The 23,666-nt window shown below is 47.4% G+C and overlaps 1 protein-coding gene across 1 annotated transcript; it reads right to left on the reverse strand.

Moving 5' to 3' along the window:
• Nucleotides 1-3,774: 3,774 nt before the first annotated feature.
• Nucleotides 3,775-23,227, reverse strand: SHCBP1 (SHC binding and spindle associated 1). The gene is made up of 13 exons (XM_082062560.1): nucleotides 23,149-23,227; nucleotides 20,483-20,653; nucleotides 19,816-19,931; nucleotides 17,940-18,148; nucleotides 16,753-16,845; nucleotides 13,808-14,041; nucleotides 13,540-13,708; nucleotides 12,471-12,591; nucleotides 8,972-9,103; nucleotides 8,033-8,151; nucleotides 7,201-7,287; nucleotides 6,721-6,862; nucleotides 3,775-5,686 (listed from the first exon to the last, which is right to left on the reverse strand). Exons 1-13 carry the CDS (start codon nucleotides 23,168-23,170, stop codon nucleotides 5,403-5,405), a joined length of 1,899 nt encoding a protein of 632 aa, XP_081918686.1. The 5' UTR covers nucleotides 23,171-23,227; the 3' UTR covers nucleotides 3,775-5,402.
• Between the last annotated feature and the right edge of the window lie 439 nt (nucleotides 23,228-23,666).

The following is a 23,666-nucleotide window of genomic DNA, read 5'->3' on the forward strand; positions in this document are numbered from 1 at the left end:
GGTACCAAGGCGCTCACAGTCACATCCTCCCCTGCCCCGGGCAGGGTGACTTCACCTCCACCAGCTGGGGGGACAGGAGGGGTGGGACCCTCAGTCGGTGACAGGGTCCTCAGCAAAGAAGGTGCCCAGAGAAGCTGAGAAGCTTCTGGACCGTGTTGAAATGCCCACAGCCACATCTGACCAGACTATAAAGCGGGGCCCCCACCAAAGGCCCCCTTGGAGTGGTCTTCTCCTCCCTCCTGGGGCACTGCGGGGGCGCCCCCCTGGGACCACAGGAAGGTCCAGGATCCTTGTCCTGAGTGGTCAGGGCATCACTGGCAGCTGGCACCTGCCCGCCTGCTCAGGGCCACTCTCGGGTGCCTTCATGGCCACAGGGGCACACACTTTTTATTGTGGAAAAATTTCCCAGGAGGCCTGGAGATGAGCTGGGACATAGAGGTGGGCAGGGAAATGGAGATAGGCTGGGGACACAGACACTGGCTGGGACATGGAGATGTGGTGGGATGTGGAGATGGACTGGGACATGGAGGTGGGCTGGGACATAGAGATAGGCTGGGACATAAATGGCCCGGGACACGGAGACGGGCTGGGTCATTGAGACGAGTCAGACCCAGCACAGGAGCAGGGAAACATGTGCTTGCCCTGGCGACGCGAGCCATGGGATACATGTACCCAGCACAGACACTCGCTCATGGGACACACAGCTGGCCCACAGGGACACCAGAGACACACACACACGTTGTGCATCGTTCCAGTTTTATTGCTGGAGCCGTGGTGGTGCACTGGAGTGGCGGCGGCGCTGGCCAAGGCTCTGCTGGTTCAGCACACGCCCATGCTGGGGTGGGCTACAGCTCCTCCTGCGCCACCGGCGTCGGCCCCGCCCACAGCAGCGGCAGGGAGCGCGGCTCCGGCAGCGGGGGCGGCCGTATCTGCGGCGGCGGCGGCGGCGGCGGCGGCTCCTGCTTCGCCGGGACCGGGCCATGGTGGGGTGGCCGCCGCCCTGCCCTGCCAGAGGATGCAGCTCTGCAACCCGGCCCCGCTTTTATAGGGGTGCCTGGGCGGGGCCCTTTGTGACATCACCAGTGACGTCACAATGCCCCACTGTGGCAGTTGCACATCCCCCCATGATCCGGAGCCTTCAATGGGGCAGCTGATGGCTCCTTAGCACCTTCTGTGCCCCACTGTGCCTGTCCCCACGTACACACCGAGGGTGGTACCAAGGCGCTCACAGTCACGTCCTCCCCTGCCCCGGGCAGGGTGACTTCACCTCCACCAGCTGGGGGGACAGGAGGGGTGGGACCCTCAGTCGGTGACAGGGTCCTCAGCAAAGAAGGTGCCCAGAGAAGCTGAGAAGCTTCTGGACCGTGTTGAAATGCCCACAGCCACATCTGACCAGACCATAGAGCGGGGCCCCCACTGAAGAGCCCCTTGGAGTGGTCTGCTCAGAGCAGGGTCTGTGACCTGGAGCCCTCCCCTTAGACTGGGACGCTGTCTAAGGAGACTGCCTGGGACTGAGAGCGCCTCACCTCCTCCTGCGCTGGGGGGTTATTGTTCTCCACTGGATCTATCCTGGAATGAGTCCTTGCCCACCCCAGGCCAGTGAGAGCCCTCGCCCAGCCCCGTGAGTGACTGTTTCTTCGGGGCACCCGTGAGTGAGAGGCCTCGAGTTTTGTTTCTTGTGAGTGAATGCGGGCACATTGTTGATCATCATTATTCTTATGCTGTCGTACCCAAATAACCTCCTCAAGTGATATCTGAACCTGAATTTTATGTTGTTGGAGTGCTAAATAATTGTATAAACCCTGTTTCTAGTTTATTTGCTGTGCTTTCCCATCTAGAATAAAGTCTGTTTTGGAACTTGTTGTCTGCCTAAAACTGCCTTTTTGGTGCCTCCGTGACCCCCACAGCGCTGCCCGGGCTCCATGGCTACCGGCCGTCCCACTGCAGCACCGGCCCCAGGTCAGCACCCCACGTGCTGGCGGGTCCCTGGTCACTGCGGTGCAGGAGATGCGGGAGGAGCCCCTGGGCCGGCCGGAGCCCCAGGGGGGCGGCAGGAGGAGGCGCCACAGGGACAGCGGTGCCGGTCGCAGCGCCAGTGGCAGGGCCAGTGGTGCCAGGGCCAGTTTGCTTGTGTGTGTGGCTTTTACTTTCCTGATTCAACTGTCAGCCAGTGAGTTTTATCACTTTAAGTCTTCTGATTCTCTCCCGATCCTGCTGGATATAAAGATAAATATCTCAAAAAGCTATGTTTTCATACCAGATGGACTACGGGTGAATTCCCAAGGCCGTTCCTTAATATAGTAGAATTAAGGTTTTAAGAATAGGCAGGTAGTAGTTTGATCTTATTAAGTAAGGTTTAACTGCATTATATATAATTGTAATTATTGTCGCGGTTGAGACGGACAAACGACATGGACCAAATTCTTTCAAGATGAAAGTAATAGGTGCCATTTATTGCTACAAGTGCATTTTTATACAATTCTACCAGTTCATGTGTCTTTTCACTATTGGTTACAAGTTACAGCAGTAACATCTCATTGGTTAATTTTTCTATCATCCATGTTATTCTTCTATCCCCTTCTCTCTCATGGGTACATCTCTCCTCTCTCCAGATACTCCTTTACTCCCATCCTTCTCAAGGGTAAATCTTCATATCTTCAAGTCTGATCTCTACTCCCATATTTTCTGTCAAGGATTCCACAGACCCGCTGCAGTTTCCCACAAGGTGCCCAAGAAACCTGGCTAATATTCAAGAATCAGCCCCTCCAGGCTCAGGAGCGACGCATCCCAACAGAGAAGAAGTCAGGCAAAAATGCCAGGAGGCTGCATGGAGAAACCAGGAGCTCCTGGACAAACTCAGACACAAACATGAAGCCTGCAGAGGAGGAAGCAAGGACAGGCAGCCTGGCATGAAACTGCCTGAGCAGCCAGGGCTCAGGTTAGGAAGGATAAAGCCCTCATAGAATTCAGTCTGGGGAAGGGATGCCAAGGTTTGGGCCGGGGGCCATTTATCATCACTGCAGCCTCCCGTGCTGAGGTTTTTGGCCTTGTTGCTGTGTTTTCTGTCTGTTGGGGCAGCGCTGTGCAGGGGGAGCAGACACAGCCCTGCAGAGCCCCGGGCAGTCACAACGAAGATTTGTCTCACCCGTAGCCAGATTTGTCAGGCCCTTGGGGAAGGGCTCTGTGCAGTTTGGGGAGTTCAGACCATTAAAATCCTGTGTCTTTGTTCCCCACAGGCCCGGAGGGACCCGAAGCATTTGCTCAGCAGCCGAGTCTCTGTCGGGTACCGGCAGAGATCAAGGCCATGGTCTGACACAGCCCCGCGCTCCCGGGCTGCTGGCGCTGCCAGAGCGCCTATGGAAGCGGGGAACACCCGAACGCTGGCTCCTGCTGGGCTGGTGACCGTTGTGCAGGGAGAAGCTGTGTCATTAAGGGGCTCATCAGCTTCCGCACGTGCAGCTCCTGGTTCCCAAGAGCAGCTCCGGGGAAGCTCCTGCAGGGCCGTGGCAGCTGGAATCAGCTCGCACACCCAGCGCTGGCCGAGGCAGCCGGGACACGAACACACACAGCTGTGCTGCTATCAGAAGCAGAGGAGTCACATTTTTATTGGCATCTTCCTCAACGTCAAGCTGAATTTTGAAAAAGGGGGAGAAGAAACTGTCAAGAGATAAGCCGGGCTTAAAATGAATTGCAAGGGAAAGAAATGTTACCTACATATCCCAATGGCAGCTCAGTCAGCAGAACTACAGTTTTGAAAAGATGAAAACCACAAAGTTCGGTTTTAGCCCCAGTCCTTTAATAAGGATGACACTCGGAGAAATAAAGGTGTAACGTCAACGCACGACAGACGGCGTGTGACCCGCTGAGCAGCTTCAGATACTGAACTAATGCCAGTCTGAGCACCAGGCTCTGCTGTGCCTTCAGTGCTTCTTAAAGTCGCTGTGTGGAAACATCTCTGGTTTGTGCACACTGAGCTGTTGCAGTGACATTGATGTGAACCCACACGCAGAGTTTAGTCCTGACGTGAGGTGTCCAGAGCAGAACAAACCCAGCGGCTGCGGGTGAGGAAAACAAGTGCTGGTCAATGACACCTTTCTCCTTTCCTTTCTATCAGCTGCTCACACTAAAACAAATCCTGTGCTGAAGTGAATTTTGATTGTCAATTTAAGAACAGCTAGAGTGAAAAATCTGGATCAGACTATTCACATCCACTCCCAGGTAACATATTCATTTCTAGTGAAGGCATCCACCTGCTACGCTGCTTTTAGAAACTATTTGAGCATCCATTTGTTGGCACCATCCTTTTCCCTTCTTAACAACATCCTTGATTCGGGTTCATAGGACATCCTGAATCACTTCAGAATTGGTATTTTCCTTACGTACATTTCACACGAGTTCAAAAACTGACCTACAGCTCTCGAAGACAGGACAAAAATTTGAAGAAGGCATCTAGATGTGTAATGAAAAACCAGGCACTGAGAATGAAGAGTCCTTCCCATTTCTCGCTCAAGTGCAAACCAACAGTGCGCAGTGACCCACTCAAGGGCCTTTGCTTTACTGAACACTCCACGGCTCTGGGCTGGTAAGATTGCAGTAGAAAGTAATTTTTCAGATTTTTCCCTTCATTTCCAAAACCTCAGCCACTACGAGTCGCACACGGTTTTTAAAGAGTTAGAATAACGCACGGGGAAGTATAGTATGAATACCACTAATTGACAGACACCTATTTTAATTCCTCTTTATTCACATTGAAGGAGCTCGGTCAGACGCTGTCCTCTGGAGGGAAAGGCGCACGGGCAGCCTTTGGGAGCGAACAGCTCGGCACAGACCAGCACAGAGCACTGCATGGGCAGCCCTTCCAAACACCACGTTTCTAGAAAACTCCCAAGTCCGAACCAGGGCAGCCACTGCGTTCCTAAGACAGCGTTTCACTCGCTTCGGTTCAACGCGAAAAATTAAACAGTATGTCAAACTCTGACAGGGGTCAGCTGCAGACTAATGAAACTTTAAAATATATGAAGGAAGAGGTACCACTAATTGCTGCATGTTTGTTGTCCACTCTTTTCTGATGAACCCTATCTATATTTTCTTTCTCTGAAGACTTTTTTTTCCAATAAGTTAAATACTCTAAAAAACAAACCAAAACACAGCTAGCAAAGCAGCAGCACACAAATTAGCTGAACACATGCACGGTCTCCACACCAGAGTTCTGTTTTCTACCATGTTACCTATACTTGCAGCAAGGAAGCTGTTTCCACATGCAATATGTAAATATACTATTAATAAATATTTGTCACATTTTAGTAACATTATGGAAGGCTAATTGAACAGGACAACTCCTTGCAATGATAATAATAGCTTGTGCAAATCTCTTTTTGCGATGCCACTGGGAGTCAGGATGGTCAGAAAAGAAAGGTACCAAAACTTCCTTTCCCGTTCCATTTGAACTGATTGCCCACAATAGAAACAAACACTTCCTGTGACATTAAGTCGTCACCAGCTTCTGTGATTCCCAGTTCACTCAGTCTTTTCTTGTGCATCTGGCTCTTCTTTGCAGAAGTTGCCCCGATTTCACTCGCAATCTCATCATTGCCTTCAGTTTGCTCAGAAGCCTCAGCTTGGTCCCCAGGGTCCAGCCCCTCAGTCCCAGGACGCTGGGCTGTCCCATCGCGTGCCGGCGAGCTCCCTGGGGCAGGAAACAGTTCAGAATGTCACCAACCACCATGCAAAGCAGGCAAATTCATTTAAAACTCCTAAAATTAAATTGTGTTCAGTCTTAGCATTTCAACCTCATTCCACTCACTTTTTGGATAACTATTTAGTCACAGTCACATATTCCAAATACAGTACAAGATGCATAAGGAAAATGTTTCTTCTTGAGATGACTTCAAGTTGCTAAGTGACAGACATATGAGAGAAAATTACAGTGGGTTTACACATTGCACTTAGTGACACTTCTTCCTGAATAAGACATACTATTAGAAATACACCTGTCGCATTTCATTTACTGCAGATTAAAAATTCTGCGCTGGCAGCTGTAATGCACAGAATAGAGAATGAGCGGAGAATGACCATGAACCAGCCGCGCTGTAAGACGAGCCGCATCTGCTTCCTCTGTGCTTTCTGTCTCTCCTGTTTCTGTACGACCCAAGGAGGACACGAGCCACACAGGCTTCACTCAGAGGGAGCACGGACCAGGCGTGTAAGGACAACACGAGTGCACACACACCACGGAGCACGGACCAGGCGTGTAAGGACAACACGAGTGCACACACACCACGGAGCACGGACCAGGCGTGTAAGGACAACACGAGTGCACACACACCACGGAGCACAGACCAGGCGTGTAAGGACAACACGAGTGCACACACACCACGGAGCACGGACCAGGCGTGTAAGGACAACACGAGTGCACACACACCACGGAGCACAGACCAGGCGTGTAAGGACAACACGAGTGCACACACACCACGGAGCACGGACCAGGCGTGTAAGGACAACACGAGTGCACACACACCACGGAGCACGGACAGTGCAGGATTTCTCTGCAGCAAGTTCATCCGTTAGGAAATGCCACTGTTCTCAGAGCTATGAAGATTTATTTCAGCTAAATCAATCTAGATATTGTGAAAAAAATTAAAAGGCTTGGTTATGAATTATGCAATCCAAAAACCTGGGTATGCTAGTTTTAGGAGTTTCTTCTATGAAGAGAAAAAATACCTTTTGTTGTCTCTGCTGGAGCATCCTTTACATCAGAGGGTACTGTTGATCTAACCAGCACCACACCATATCCTTCATTATTATGGATCACATTATTGACCATGGTTATCTTGGGGATGTCATAATGTTCATCTAAAAAGTTCTACAGAAGAGAAATGGAAATTCAACATGTTATATCCAGCTAAAGGGATGCAAAATATTCCAGTTTTAGGTAGAATCAGTCCTATGGGTTGGCTAGAATTTTATTATTTGCATATGAAAGAAACATTGCAAAAGACATTTTCTCTCTGGCAGATAAGAAATAAAACAAATCTATTGGACCGACCAAAGGCAAACGAGTACCTTTATCATACCATCTGACATAGAAGGGTTCTGCCATAGGGCTGCAAGGTTAGGCTGCCAGCCTAAACACAAATTATTTGCATTCATTCTAGTAGCTATGAGCTTCTGAAAAACAAGTATATTCTGCCTCAAACTGACCTTTATAAGTATCCCCTCCTTGCAGTGGTGTATGCCGTTGTCTAACAGGGTGCACGTACTACCTGGATATATTTCCACACCAGCACCCTACAAGATAAAATTTATAACAATTCACAAATAGTTGGGGCACATTTCCAGTTTAACTTGCCAATGCCATTGCAGATCTTTGTGTTCATCTACTAGTTCACACACTGCAAAATTGTGTTACCACCCCACCTCCACAGCTTTGTGAACCAACTTCAGTGGCAATATTCAAGGTTGAGGCCACAGAGATAATACCATTGCCACCAGTCCATAAGAGCTCTGGTGAAGAGTATCTGCACAGCCTGGCATTGCTTGCTTGCTCTTTAGTTATCCACCCCAGCACTCAAAGCCCCATCGTTCTTCAGAACATCCTAATCAGAGTTCAGTTTTATCACCCTCTGTAAGAACCAATGGACAAGGTGTCCAAAAACGGCATTTCATTTGCAGAACAAATTCAAGGCTTAATGAGAAAATTATTTATGGGCAGAGAAAACAGAAAATCACTTTTAAAGTATTGCAGGACATAAAACAGTCCAGCAATGCAGCAGAGATGATTTCACAGATATCCCCTGTTACTGCATCATTTTAGTATCACACACAAATCCGCACGAGACACTTCACTGGATACGATCGGAGGGCACAAGACCCCAGGACCAAACTCCTAATAACATGTAGCTGTACAAAATGAATTTGTGGAGGTTCTCTTAAGAGTGACAGAAGTCCCCCCCCATTACTGTCTATATTATTTCCAAGCAAAAACCTTTATTTTGATTTAGGAAATCAGGCAGAGTTCAGAATTTGTTTGTACCTTGGCACCATACAGATCTGAGTTTTTCATTAATAGCTCAGCTGATGTTCGCACTGTTACACCTGTAGTTTCACACTGTAACACACAATTCTCCAGGGTAGTTTTCCCATGATGGACATCTACATACACACAAAAGAAATACTATTAAATGAATCAGTTATGCAAAGGCAACCCCCTCCTACAGACTTGTAGCATTTTTGCAGTGTGATAAAATTTCTGTTTTATTTTATCCGCTTCACTGATTTGCCTGTGCATGGCTTGAACTCGTGCTGTTTTCTAGTATAAGCAGGAACAGTGCTGCAAGGGAGCCTTAGACTTGAATTAACAGGATACTATATACATGCATACAGGTGTTAATAAACATTTTAACGTGTTTAGAAACAGATGTCTGCTGAGGCAAAGTATTCATTAGGCTCTTCTGCAAAGGCAGAAGGCCACGGCAATAAACTCATTGGGCAGAACCTGGGATTCTTGGAGCCTCGGTTTGAATGTGCTGTCGGCAAACCGAGTTCTGCGCCACTTGTGCAGCCCCGGCCGCTCCTCAGGGACAGCTGGCTGGCTCGGCCACGGCTCAGGGTGGCCACAGGAGGCTTTTGGAAAGGGCAATTGTTTCCTTTCCCCAGTAGCCAGATGTGGGCTGTGGAGCGGAGTCAGGTTGCCTTCACAGCAGGAAATAATGAAGTCAAACAATCTTATTCAAGTATAAGAATAAAACACAAGAACCCCAATAGCTTGTAAGTACAAAGACTAGAAGTTATTTTGATGTCCACATTATGAGCAAGTTAAAAAACAAGGGGGGAGCCTTGATATTTATACCTGTAGGGTTGCTCTCTACAACATTTTGTTAAAACCAGTAAACTCCAAAACTGGTTCCCAGCTTTAATTCTAACAGTAAATTACAAAAGATTCACAAAAAGGTCAGGATGCTTTTATACTTACTTAAAATCCCCTCCACAGCATCATGTTGCACCAACTTCAGCCCGGAGATCCTTACATTGGCTCCTGTACAGTCAACAAAGTTGTCTCCTCTCCCTTGTTTCTCTATCACGATATCGTCCAGCAGGCCGTAGCCTTCAAAGCAGAGATGAAAGATGCAGGTTTGATGGGTAACAGGTAACAGTCAGGTGCTCAATACATAACAGACATTTAAATTAAACACAGAGGTTTCAAACTTAAGGTCTAATATGTTGAAGAGGCTTTTCCACCCAGTGCCAGGCTGCACCTCACGTCCCGTCTGCACCAAGGCACAGGCACTCAAAAGCAAACTCAAAAAGTTTCCCCACTTGAACGGCACACGAGCTGCAAAGTTATTTTAGACAGTTGAACAAAATGGTAACTGAGCTGACGTCTGCCAAGGGCAAAGTTCTCGCTCTCAGAAGTCAAAGCAGAACCAAAGACACACAGGCAGCTGCAGTCTGATCTCAAAGGGGTTCATCAGACCTTCCCAAGGGCACAGGGAAAGCACTTGGCACCACAACACAAGCTGCAAAGTATTTTATATTAGTAAAAGCCTTGCTCAGCTTCCCAGTTTAAATGAAACTTGGGTCAAAATCTATTGTTCCTGTGTCACACAGGCTTCCAAATTATCTCAGATTAAGAAGAAACTTTCACAAGCACATGCCAATATCAGTTTACTAATCCATCCCCAGTTGTCACCACTGAGCCACTTAGAGAGAAATTTAAATACACGTAAAGCTTTTATTGCTTGTCACTGACAACAGTTGTGATAAGGAAAGCAGTACGGCAACATCTATTAAAGCAGCATGAGTCCCGTCATTTTCTGAAAGCACACACAGAGATAGGAATCGCCTGAGCAGGATGCCAGCGCTTAACTCAGTACATCAATTCATAGTGGGATGTACAAGTAAAAAGGCTAAAAACGAAAAAGCTTTTGGACAAGAGTTGGGAGGAAGCTTTAGAGACAGCAGATTTAATGCAGAGTTACGGATACTTCAACACACTGTACTATCTAGAAATCTTTTCCCACTATCAGTTTACGGCCACCCCTGGGGAGGGACAGACTGTCACAGATGTGCTGGTGCCGTGGGCTCCCGTCAGCTCCAACAGCTGCCCCGCGAGCAGAAGGGAAGTTCTCAGGTGCCTTTGCCACACATTTCTGTCAAGTGTCACAGTTATCTTTACCACCATTTCCTGCAGCTGCTACAGCTTTAACCATACATAGTTCTTACAAGCTTTTATTTATCCCCGATTTACTAATCTTTGTACTTTCAACCTTAGCACTGACTTCCACAGAGGCTGGTAAAAACATAAAACTCTACTATGCAAAATGACACCGTATGTTTGATGAGTCGTCCCTTCATCCCAAGAAAGGCACCAGAACAGCTCAGATCAGTGCCGCAAAGTGTTCTGTGCTGCTCCTACTTCAAACCTTTCTGGCTGCTCCTGCCGCTGTGAAAACTCCTCTAACAGGAGCCCATGTAAGAACGAATACCCTGACACATCCATTATTCAGAGAGGGGTTCGTACTAAAGATACATATTTATATGCCTTGCTCTTTAAGATAGAGTAGCTCATCCTTTAATAGGTGTGCTATTTGTTTTATTGTTTCCTCAAAGCTAGGAAAGCAGTTGTCATAAATACCAGTCCGCACAGTTTTAGAACAACGGATTATTGCAGATAAATAAAGCACTTTGTTACGAATTTATCCTTTCTCTAGCAGGTGCACTGTCTATCAGCATGCATATCTATATAAATCAAACACACACGAGAAGGACGAGAAAGAAAGTGATGCTCATAAAACAAGAAGGACAAGAAAAAGTCCAGAACAGCAGAAAATCAAACTCCCAGCCTTCTTCCCATTAAGAAGGTTTGACAAGATAAAAATTGCAGCTAAATAAGAATATAAACGTCTGCACAAGCCCTGGTGATACACAGACTATTCCACTGCAGCAGAGGAATTACACTGAGAAGTCAAGAACTGGGAGGAAGAGACAGCAACATATTCTAGAGAAGGCAGAAGTGCTTCAAACATTTTTTTTTTTTTAAAGTAATCACATATGCTGTATCTGTTTCTACATAATAGATACAGATGCTAAATCAACAGCTCCCTCAGCTACCCAGACACTTCACACAGCACAGATTCCCACTGGCAGCGCCCCCCCACTCCCAGCACCTAACAGATGCCATAAACTGAGTTCTAATAGCACTTGGCTCTTTCCCTCTATATTCACCAGCACTGCACCTGCAAGGAGGCTCAGAGGGCACCTCTGAAGCAAATTAAGACAGGGAAAAATGTAATGAAATACAACAATGGCAAGTGTAGAGTCTTGAATCTGGGCAGGAACAAGCCCAGGTTCCAGTGTAAGCTGGGAATGACCTGTTGGAGAGCAGTGTAGGGGAAAGGGACCTGGGGGTCCTGGGGACAGCAGGGTGACCATGAGCCAGCACTGGGCCCTTGTGGCCAGGAAGCCAATGGGACCTGGGGTGGGTTAGAAGGGGGTGGTCAGTAGGTCAGAGAGGTTCTCCTGCCCCTCTGCTCTGCCCTGGGGAGACCACACCTGGAATCTTGTGTCCAGTTGTGGCCCCTCAGTTCCAGCAGGACAGGGAACTGCTGCAGAGAGTCCAGCGCAGCCACCAAGATGCTGCAGGGAGTGGAGCATCTCCCGTGTGAGGAAAGGCTGAGGGAGCTGGGGCTCTGGAGCTGGACAAGAGGACACTGAGGGGGGACTCATTCCTGGGGATCAAGATGGAAAGGGGGAGTGTCAGGAGGATGGAGCCAGGCTCTTCTGGTGACAACCAGGGACAGGACAAGGGGCAATGGGTGCAAACTGGAACACAGGAGGTTCCACTGAAAGAGGAGAAGCAACTTGTTGGGGGTGAGGGTGGCAGAGCCTGGCCCAGGCTGCCCAGGGGGGTTGTGGAGTCTCCTTCTGTGCAGACATTCCAACCCGCCTGGACACCTTCCTGTGTAACCTCATCTGGGTGTTCCTGCTCCATGGGGGGATTGACCTGGATGAGCTTTCCAGGGCCCTTCCAACCCCTGACATTCTAGGATTCCATAAGATATGTAGAGAAGAACAGGACAACTCTCAAGTGCTCTTATGCTTCTGGCTCTAGAAACTGAAGCTTCTCAGAGTGACTTTTGTGCTTCTTCGATTAAAAAAATAATCAAGTCTCTCATGTTTCTGTTTAATCCTCTTATTTATAAGATCAGGATTTAGCCAGACAAATATGAGGAAAGGGTGAATTTGCTATTAATCAGCAAAATTTGACGTTTATTTGCAGAAGTGTCTATGGCTAATGAAACAGCTTCCTCCATCCTGTTTTGGACATGGCTTTACAAGCAGAAATAGGAACATTTGAAGAAAAAAGCAAATGCTCCAGCCAAACACCACACGTAGTAAATCCTTAGGCAGAGCTAGTTTAAAATGTTCAGCTGACATTGTTTTCAGGACCTTTACGCCAGCAAACCTCCTACCTTCTAGTTCAACTGAGTCAGCGATGTAGAACACGCCATCCACAACATAATGCCCAGGACAGACGATGACCGTGTCTCCTTCGTAACAGGCATTTACAGCTGCCAGCGGATCATTGTGGAACTGTAAAAGATAATATAGTCAGCTCCTGTTAAATGGTAGAAAAATGGATGCGTTTATGCCCTTAAAGCTTGCTTTTCAGTTAAATGTTGCTGCTTTTGCTTAAAATAAACCATTTTTAATGCCACAATTTCTACTTTGAAGTGAAGATTCATAGCACTCTCTGGACAAAACCAGTTTTAAAACATTCCTTTGATGTTTGGGTCATGTCCATTCCCCCATGAGAAAACTGGGGCAGAGAGACAAATTGAAGAGCACATGCACTAGGAAGCAAATCTCAATATGGCCTTAGTTCCAGGCCAACGTTTGAATGGTGCCTGGAGTGATTTGCCATGAATTGCTGAAGAAATAGATGACAGAAGACAAAGAAAATAAAAGCCACAAACAAGTCAGCAACTCCATTTGAGCTGGTTTCAAAACTGACGTAACCCTTTGCTCCCAGTGCAAGTCACCCCAAAACAGAGTTCAGGTACCAGTGGCAAATATGAGGTCACAGGAACACAGAATTTAATTTGAGCCCAAGGAATCCAGACTGTTATGAGCTACCAAAGGGGTAACCCTGTCTGAATTCACTAAAACTAAACATAACTGCTCTAAAATAAATATATTTCCTAACACAAAGCTAAAGATTGACATTTCTTCTAACTGTAGGTCATTAACCGTACCATCAAAAGACACAGGTATTTCAAAACTAAATATAAGTATTACACCTTGCTATGTTTCATTATAGAATTATTACAGGTTTATCTCTATTTCCCACACACAGGCAGGAAACTGCTTGTATAGAGTAGTCAGCAGACGCAAACGAATTAAAAAAATTTGTATCACCTAGTCTTAGCACTTATTGTTTAAATCACAGTGCTTTTTTTGACTGACAAAAATAACACTGTGCAAATGTAGGACCTTGCACATGATAAATTAACTTCGTCTTCCAGCAGACAATTCCTGTACCTGTATTTCTAGTTCTTCACCACAAGATCCAGGGCAAAGTTTGTCCCTCATCAATGACTGCAGCAGACTGGCCGTCATAGCTGAGGATACAACGTGAATGATCTTGGTACCTGTTGGTCTCGGTCCTTTAGCTTGGAGACCACTGTATTTTTGGTAACCAAACACATACCTACAACAAGAGCAAAGCCATCAGTTCTTTCTTCAGCAAAGAATGTCCAGGTACAGCTTCCCGTACGGCCCCTCCTCCTTCCACAAACACACCACCAACCTCAGCAGAGGATTCTCAATTATTTTTAGCTTTTGCTTTAAGTGCTCTATTTCCTCATACAATTTTAGTCCTTCCACCATGGAGACATTTTCTGCTTCCGAGTCCACATCACTGCTGGGGATGCTGTTCCTCACATTCAAAAACTGTCTGTAAACCTCTTCACACTGAGACAACAAGTTCTGGTAATCGCCTACAAGCCCAGAAGGCACCCGGCGCTCAAGGATGTCGTAGTGCCTGCAATCAGAGCACACGGTCAGTACACTGCACGTTTGCAACTCGGAAAGATCGGAGAGAACCTGTGGAGCTCTGCATGAGCACTCTAGTCAAAGTTGTCCATCAGCACTCTAGTCAAAGTTGTCCATCAGCACTCTAGTCAAAGTTCTCCGCAGTCGATATCAACACAGCTCAATTTTTGTTGAAGGCAGCAAAAATCTGAGCAGACACAAATATATTGATTTCTGAATGGTTGCCCATCCACTTTGGAATATTATACACAATTACCAGAAACTCCCTCTAAAACAAAAGCATAAGCACAGGTATAAAAAAAACAGTAAGAATTTAGAAGGTAATAAGCTTAAAAATTAATCTATTTTTAAGCATTTGTTAGAAAAACTGAGAAAACCATCTCTGAAACAAAAGAAAAATCCTATAATGTGAAGTCTCTATTAGCAACAATCCAAACAACCACCTGGACAAAGCCACAGGATGAATAAGAAAAGCACCATCACAAGAGAATCCTCTACAAATTAAATCGCGAGCCAGAAGATGCCAGCCCAAAGTTGCACGGCCAAAGTCAGACAGAGAAAAACATCTGCCAAGTGGGTGGTGCCAAGAACTCCAGGACCAACTATGCAGGAACAACCATCAGTGTTACAGAAAACCTGGACAGCAACTGATGATACAAACAAGGGAAGATTTCACCACCTCGCACTGTTTTTGCAGTGAACCAGTTGAACACAATAGCAATAGCTCTGCTCGAAAAGTTACAGCAAGTAAGGCCAAAGACGTTCCCTCAGCTTTCAGAGATTTTCCAAAAGGCGCATTTAAAGCTGCAAACCCAAGGAAATCTGCAGTTGGAGCAGTCAGTGTTTCTGCAGCTCTGACAAACACGGTGCAGAGAAACACAAAGAGCTTTGGCAATGGGGTTATCAGAGACAGAGTAAGTCAATGCAGCGTGATTAACAGCAGGAGGATTTATAGCAATGTAGAAATATAAAATGTTTGAAGGAAACTGAAGGTTGCACGTAATTTGGCCCTGAAACACGTACTCTACATTTTAGAGCTGTTTGCTATGAAAGTGCATAAAACTATCTTGTTTTTTCAAGCTTTATTAATGTTTATAAATATATAAAGGGTGAGTGCCACGAGGATGGAGCCAGGCTCTTCTCGGTGGCAACCAATGATAGGACAAGGGGTAATGGGATCAAGCTGGAACACAAGAGGTTCCACTTAAATTTGAGAAGAAACTTCTTCTCAGTGAGGGTGGCAGAGCCTGGCCCAGGCTGCCCAGGGGGGTTGTGGAGTCTCCTTCTGTGCAGACATTGCAACCCGCCTGGACACCTTCCTGTGTAACCTCATCTGGGTGTTCCTGCTCCATGGGGGGATTGCACTGGATGAGCTTTCCAGGGCCCTTCCAACCCCAAACATACTGTGATACTGTGAAAACCGAGGAGAGCACCAGCATCAGTGCAGCTTGGAGGACAGGCTTTGGATCAAGCATGGGATGGAAGAATAAGAAACAATAACACTCTTCTGCTTGAAGATACTGCTTAAGTATTTTGGATTCTCTCTAAAATGCTTGTAAGGCCACACGCAGTGTTAAAAAAATAAAAACATCAACTCATGGCATGTCATTACATTCTGGGTCTATTCCGTGTAGAGTTTCCATAAGGCTCCAAAAACTCAACAGCAGAATAGTCGTTTGCTGGAGCACACAAGTATGAACACTTCAGAAACATGTACCATTTCCATATACAACACTTCGTCCTCACTTGTATGATCTAAGAAAAGTCCAGGCATGCCAGGGTCCTCAAACGTCACATTGGGTCCTGTTTGAAAGAGACGCCCGTGGCCACCTTTACAGTCTGGCTAACAATGTTAATTTTCTTTGTGAAGCACATGCTATACGCTATATTCTAGCACATGTAATGCTGTATCCTAAATAGCTTTTCAGGGTGGGTTATAGATATTCGCTGTTGTAGTTCCTCAGCATCACAGCGGTATCAAATTTGGATCAGAATGACACACAAACTTCCGCATACGCGTGATATTAAGTTATAGTAAGTAAAGAAAAGGAATTGAAAAGTAACTCTCATGAAAGACAATGAACAGAGACTGTGCAAAACTCAGATAAAAATCTACAGTAAAAGATAACTTTCCAGTTATTCGTTCCCGGTGTGTTTAATGGTGTGCTTTGGTTTTCCAGCATCCTCAAAAATACAACCAGATGGTGTCCGTGTGCGCTGCTTCAGTTCCATACGGCGCTAAAAACTCACCTTCAGAAAACCTAATGCTGACTAATCCCACTAGGGAAAGAAACAGACACGTTCCTCCTTCAGCACGGCCACTTCACACATTTCTGTTCACATTCAGTTCCACTCTGGATCTTTTTCTGTCCCCAGAGGTACCAGAGCATCCCACACTAGCTTTAATGAGGGTTACAATTCCTACACCTGCAATTTGAAGGAAGCTATAGCTGGATTTGCAGTGGCACCTGAAGGAAGAACAAGGGTTACAGGGACAAACTGAGGGTTCAGAAATCAAGTGGCAACCTCAGTTGCACCCTCTTTCCCTAAAAAATTTTGAGCGTCAGACAGTGAATGTTGCTAGAACAAGCTTGCTTTGATTTACTAGCGAACGGTTTGCTTTGAAATCTATTTGTCACTATTCTTGTGTAACCCTTTCCTGTGGTTATACCCAAATAATACCAAAGGTGTTGCACTTACAGTCTTAGTCGAGGCTCAACGCATCGCACAAAGTAATCAAAATCATCCTCCTCCTCCTCATCCCAGGTCCTCCAGATGCACTGGTAGAAGAACCTTTTGAAGCAAAGCAAGTGTTTAAACACATAAAGGCAGCCACGCTTGCCTGAGTAGAGACAACAGCACTGGAAACAGGAATGTAATCCATTTGAGAATTCATCTCAGAGCATCCCCTTTCTCCAGTTCCATGTTACCATCCTGTAAACTATTTCGTATACCCAGAGGCAATCTTTCTTGTCTGCTGTTTAACTGATAAAGACTTATTTTGTTTTTCTAAGTTCACAAATCATAATAGCCCGAGGCCTATTGCCTTTCCCCAAAAGAGAGTGAGCAGCTAAAAGCTGGACTGAAAACATGATTTACCCTCTCAGGACCCTCAGATTTTTCAGTTGTTGGGTTCTGACCAGATGTCCTTCAACTAAGCTTTCCTCCTTTCCACCTCCATCATTTAAGCTGAGCTCTCTACTACTGAGCAATGCTCAACAGAATGAATCTCCTCCTCTTTTCCTCCCACACCCACCACTTTGTAAATATGGTCCATTCTTTAGGTGTGAAAGTCATCCCTCCTATTTTAGCTTTTTCATGCAGAACCACTGCCTATTTGTAGACAGCTTTAAACTGCCTGTACTACATGAAAGCAACAGAGATGGAAAAGAGACACTGAGAGATGATAAAGGAAAACAGAAGCAGTAAGATGTGAACAGACACCTGAAGAAGACAGACAAATTTAGGGGAAGAGGCAAAATTTAGGGAAAAAAAAAAAAAGAAAAGTGAGACAAAAGAAGAAAAAAAATGCTATGGAAGACAAAGGCACACCAACCACACTATAGCCAGCTGCATGATGCAACCCAAGGGAATCTGGGGTGGAGAACAGAGGGAAAGCGACACAGACTTCTTTTTTCACCTTTTGACACAGAAAGCAGACAAACTGCCTCTATATGTACTTCCTGATTATGCAAGTACCTGCAGACACCACAGGTTCTCTTTGTGACCAGTCTCCTCATTGTACCAGTCATCAGATTTATTTTGGAAAGCTTGGCTCATGGAGCTGCCAGCACAACCACAAGAACTGGGGGCACAAGCCAGCATTGTTGGATATTACCAGAGTGAAATCATTCAAGACAAAAATTAAACCTTGAGCATCTTCTTACCTGACGTGCTCTACAGCGAGTGCTGTCTGATCAAACTCTCCCGAGTCGTCATACACGACCCACAGCTCCTGCAGCGGCACCTGACGCTCCTTCAGCTGCAAGAGCTCCTGCACACACTCCAAGGTGAAGGTGCTGACCCGGGGCTGGCACAGGAAAGGCTCACTGAGCTGCACAACGGCTTTCAGAGCTGAGTACTCCACATCCACAACCTGTCGGAAAAAAAGGGGCTTCAGATTCCTCCAGGCAGGAGCTGAGATGGCGCTGAGCAAGGCTCCCACGGCACAGAGACGCTGCCGGTGCGGCTGAGCCGCGCAAACCAATGCGCTGCGCAGCGCAAGGGCCACCGCGGCAGCGCCAGCGACAGCCCTGCAGCCGAGCTGTGCCGGACCACACCAAGAGCCTTTCCACAATCAAAACCTCATTCAAATCCCTCAGAATGCTCATGCAAGGCCAGTAAGTTTGCGCCCTGGTTTGTGTTTTTGTTTTGCTTTGTGAGGTATTTCTGGCAGGGTTTTGTGTTTGTTTGGTTTTGGTTGGGTTTTTGTTTGGTTGTTTTTTTTAAGAAACAGGGAAAAGCAGTGCCCTCAGACTCAAATCAACACCTTTCAGTCCTCAAGGATTCCTTTGGGGCTCATTTTTCTAAGTGTCCACAAGACAAACAATCTGAAAAGGCAGCCTGGGCCACTGAAAAACATTTTGTTACTAATTGGGCTGAAAAGCTGAAGGAGCACAAAGTTTTGCCCTCTTCAAACACATAATGGAACTCCAAGTTTGAACATCCAAGGTTTGCACAGAGATGTGCAAGTCAAACATTGGGAGACCCAGAGAAGGTGTATCCCAAAGCAGCGGTCCCGCAGCGCCCCGCGACAGGAGCAGGCAATGGAGAACACACCGGCTGCCGATACCAAGGGGAACGAGAAGGCAGAATTTTCCTGATAAGAACACTGACAAACAATCAGAGCCTGATGTCTGCAAACAGCACATTACAACGGCCAGCTCTGGGTCAGCCCCTGCTCACTGGGTGTTTGTCCTTCCTGTTTCAGGCAAGGAGCCCTTTGAAGACAATGCTTTTATTTCAGTACAGTTTTCCACCAAAATACCCAGACTCCACAGAGACCGCCCCTGAAATTAGCTGGTGATGTTTTTGCCACATACCCTTCACACAGGTAAAGTTACACAAACTCTGTATTGCCACTTTCGGTTGAAAAATCATTTTCCCAATTCTAGAGAAACTCAAGTGAAGGCAAGCGCTTGTGCAGCGCCCCGGCACACAGAAAGCACAAGTAAATGCTGTATAAATGTTTGTACCAGCACTGATGAACCAGTCTCACAAACACAACAATCATACACTTTGCACCCTGCCAACAATTCAAAATCCAAAAGAGCACAGATGACAGGCTGACAGTACCAGCACATCTTGAAAATAAGCGATTTAGTTCTGTTATCAACACCATTTTATTGGTGTCTCAGAGAAAATGAAATTCACCTGCAGAATTTTTAAATGGTAGGTAGGCAAATCTCAAGGTTGACAAATTAAGTAAAGCCAAAAATAGAAAGTCTACCTAGTGTGTGCCTTTCCAAAGCTGTAATATGTGACTTAGCACTAACGAGCTGGTGCCTCTCACGCAAGTGTCACTTTCCGGGCTCCAGCCCACGGTTCGAGGTGAAGGATGCACCCCAGCACACAGACACGCCGGTCCAGAACAAGGCTTCCTTGCAAAGAAAACTCCCATTGCTCCAGCCATCACTGGCAATGGGATAGGAAAACTTCACCACCTTCTACCAGCTTGTAACTTCAAAGATAAACCACCTGTCTGTTACAGACATAAGCAATGTAAATTGCAGACAAATGCCTGAACAAGCACATTCCATTTACCTCCACAAGGACTTCAAACACACTAGTGCGCCAGACCGCCTGCCATCCCGATGGCTCAAGGACCTTCTCCAGGTATTCAGCTGTGAATTCTTTCACCTCAGAAGCTTTGCAGTCAGCTAAAAAGCAATTGAAGACAGTACAATTATGCAAGAAAAGAAAGAAAGAGTCCTCCAGGTTGTTGGAAAATGAAAGTCAACACTGTTGAAATGTTCCTCTATCACATCTAACACTGGACTTAATTCTCTTTTGCTCACAGCTGCCAGTATTTTTGCTGGCTCTCAGTACTCAGAGAGCTGAAGAGTCATCTGTTTTGTGCTTCGCCAAAAGAAGAGACACAGTATTCAGCCTTCCAGGTACTGAAGATTTCAGCGCCAGCACTGTTAAACAGCTAAGCTGTGCCTTATTAGACAGCCTTACTACACAGAAAAAAACTTATAGCAAGATCAGTTAAAACAAGGCAGAGAATCCAGTATTAGCACCTTTTCCTCTTTCAAACATTCAGATTCTATTTACTTACATTAAAACCATTGCCTCCTGGTCCACCAGCCAGAGCAGGTGAAGCATCTCACAGTTCAACACAGAATTGACTCCATTTAAATTAGATCACTTAAACAGTCACTACAAGAAACCTGACTACATGTCCTTTTTCTGCTAAGAAATTACTTACCCAAGATGTAATCCCGGTAAGCTTTAAATCGCTCGTAGAACAAAAGGTGATCAGTGTGGAAAATATCTGGGAAAAGCACATTCCCATCCGGCACAGCCCGTCCCAAAGCCGTCCCTGGTTTGTCCCGACTGCCGTAATCGCTGTGGGAATCATCATCCTCCTGGAGCAGCCCTGGGGAGCGGAGCAGGAACGACACAGACCCCACAGACAGTCAATTCAATGCAATCACACTCACTCCTCTGTTCCCAAAGAATTCCTGTGCTGCCCAGGATCCATCATGAACCTGCTTTCTACATGACATCTTCAACTACCCTTGGTGAAGAGCTAACCTGGTTACTTGCTCTCTTCTTCCGAATATTAACCCTGTCCCCAAAGAGGATCTTCCTTCTTTACTGTGACTTGCCCTTAACTGCACTCACATGCCAATTGACTTTGTTCTATAGGTAAGACCTAAAATGCTTTAGATAATACGTTACCCATTCCTGTGCATATTTTGGCTTTTTACTATGGTGCCTGCATCACCCAGACCTGAAATAAAGCAATAATCCAAGCGAATTTCAACTATGTCTATAAAATCAACTGATAACACACACAACTGACCCAAAATAACACGCAGCATTACTCTGAGCAAAGAGCAAAATATAACTAAGATGTGTGATCAAACTGCAGGTACTAGTTGCAACCAAAGACGCATTTTCACAGTTGCACTTTCAATCTCTTATGTCTTTTCTTGTTCTTCCATACAAACTTTCTTCTTATATTTTAATAAACAAATAACAAAGTCACCACACCTGAAGTCTCCACGGAAATTCCAAGCAATATATATAGACAGAAGGGACATGGCATTTTAATTTGTAGCCTGCTTAAACAGACATTGGCCGAATCTTTACTTTGAAGGGCTCAATGCAACGATAACAACCCTTTAGAAATCTTTGAAGAGGTGCCTCCGCTTGTGTTCTCATTACACACTCAGGGACCTCAGTCACTGCTGGTCTTGCAGTATCCCCTCCCATTTTCATTAACACCTGAACACAACCTCATTGTCCATAACTTGATTTGTTAACAGTCCTTAGGCCTTCCTTTTTTGTTAGACTCAAGTCTGACCTTTACTAAAAGAAAAAAACAAAACCACATTCTATTCCTAACAGAAGAAAGCTAACAGTTTTGACCTCAAATTTGTTCAATTTCTTACACATCTGGGGGCAAACTTAATCAAAGAAACAAAAAACAACACCAGTGTATGAACCAATTACAAGTGCTTAGACAACCCAAATTTTCTTCATAACAGAACCACTGTAATAACATGTAAAGAAAGGAAAAGGTGATTTTAATCAAGTATGATTTGTGAAATATTGGAAAAGATTCCTGTAAAACTGTAGCTCTGTTACATGCACACTGTAAATAAGATTTTTTTTCCTACACACCCATAATCAAATCCAGCAACTATGACAGAATCCCAGAGTGTCAGGGGTTGAAGGGCCCTGGAAAGCTCATCCAGGTCAATCCCCCCTTGGAGCAGGAACACCCAGATGAGGTTACACAGGAAGGTGTCCAGGCGGGTTGCAATGTCTGCACAGAAGGAGACTCCACAACCCCCCTGGGCAGCCTGGGCCAGGCTCTGACACCCTCACCCCCAACAAGTTGCTTCTCATCTTTCAGTGGAACCTCCTGTGTTCCAGTTTGCACCCATTGCCCCTTGTCCTGTCCCTGGTTGTCACCAGAAGAGCCTGGCTCCATCCTCCTGACACTCCCCCTTTCCATCTTGATCCCCATGAATGAGTCCCCCCTCAGTCTCCTCTTGTCCAGCTCCAGAGCCCCAGCTCCCTCAGCCTTTCCTCACACGGGAGATGCTCCACTCCCTGCAGCATCTTGGTGGCTGCGCTGGACTCTCTGCAGCAGTTCCCTGTCCTGCTGGAACTGAGGGGCCACAACTGGACACAATATTCCAGGTGTGGTCTCCCCAGGGCAACGCGCTGTACCAGCCATGCTGTGAATTCCAGAGCACGGCAGAGGCTCCAGAACGAGCCGTTTCCTGCGCCGGCTATTCAGTCACAGGTCACACCAGCTCCAGCACAACCCGGGCTGGGCAGCACCTCCCGGGTCACTCGGGAGGGGCCGTTCTTGTCAATGTCAAACACACGGTCCTGAGCGCCGGCTGTGGTGCCTGCGGGCTGCACCTGGGGCACACACCGTCAAATCATGATTAAAAGGAAAAATAAATATTGAGTTGGCTGTTTAGTTCCAGAGACACACCGACGTTCCCCGCAGGCTCCCCACGAGCCGAGCGCTCCGGCCGGGCCCACACGGGCCGCGGCCCCGGCTGCCCGGCGAGCCCGCGGTCCCTGCCCGTGCGGAGCCCGGGCCGGCGGGGCAGCTTGAGCAGCCGGTTCTGCGGCCCCGGCTCCGGGCGAACCGCGGCCAGCGGCCTCCCGCGGCTCGGCCCTTCCTGCCCGGACCGGGCGGCCGCACCCCGCGGGCACAGCCCCGCGGCACAGCCCCGCGGCACAGCCCCGCCCGGCCCCGCGGCACAGCCCCGCGGCACAGCCCCGCGGCACAGCCCCGCCCGGCCCCCCGGCGCCCCCCGGACCGGCGGGCGGGAAGCGCCCAGCCGCACGCAGCCCCGACCCTTCCCCGCGCGGGGCGGCCGCCGGGACAGGAGCCCCTACCTGGCTGCGCCTCCTCGGCCATGGCGCCGCGCGGCAGCGCGCGCTGCGATTTCAAACTTCCCGCACCGGACCCTCCGCAACGTCCGCAGCAGCGGCCGCTCTGATTGGCTGCGGCACCGCCGGGGGGCGGGCGGCGCTGGGGCCGTTGCGCGGCGGGATGAGGGCGGGGCCGCCCCAGGGGGCGCTGGGGCTGCGCGGGTGTGTTTTGGGAGGGTGGTCGGTCTGTCTGTGTGTCTGTCTGTGTGTCGGTCTGGGTGTCGGTCTGGGTCTGGGTCTGGGTCTGGGTCTGTCTGTCGGCGTCGGCGCCTGTGTCCGGACCAGGGCAGCGTCCCAAACGACAGAGAATGCTTTAAAAACTTCCAGCCGTCTGTCCTGGCTGAACCGACAGGCTGGGTCCGCTCTTCAAGCCACTGTTTGTGTTTCAAGCTCCGTTGCCACAACTGCCTGTCAGAATCAAAATCAAAATTATGTCAGTGGTTGAGCTAAATAGTTGGAAGACGTTAATATTTGAGTAGATA

This window comes from Streptopelia decaocto (genome assembly GCF_964273445.1).
Source record: "Streptopelia decaocto genome assembly, chromosome: 11".
Classification (NCBI taxonomy): domain Eukaryota; kingdom Metazoa; phylum Chordata; class Aves; order Columbiformes; family Columbidae; genus Streptopelia; species Streptopelia decaocto.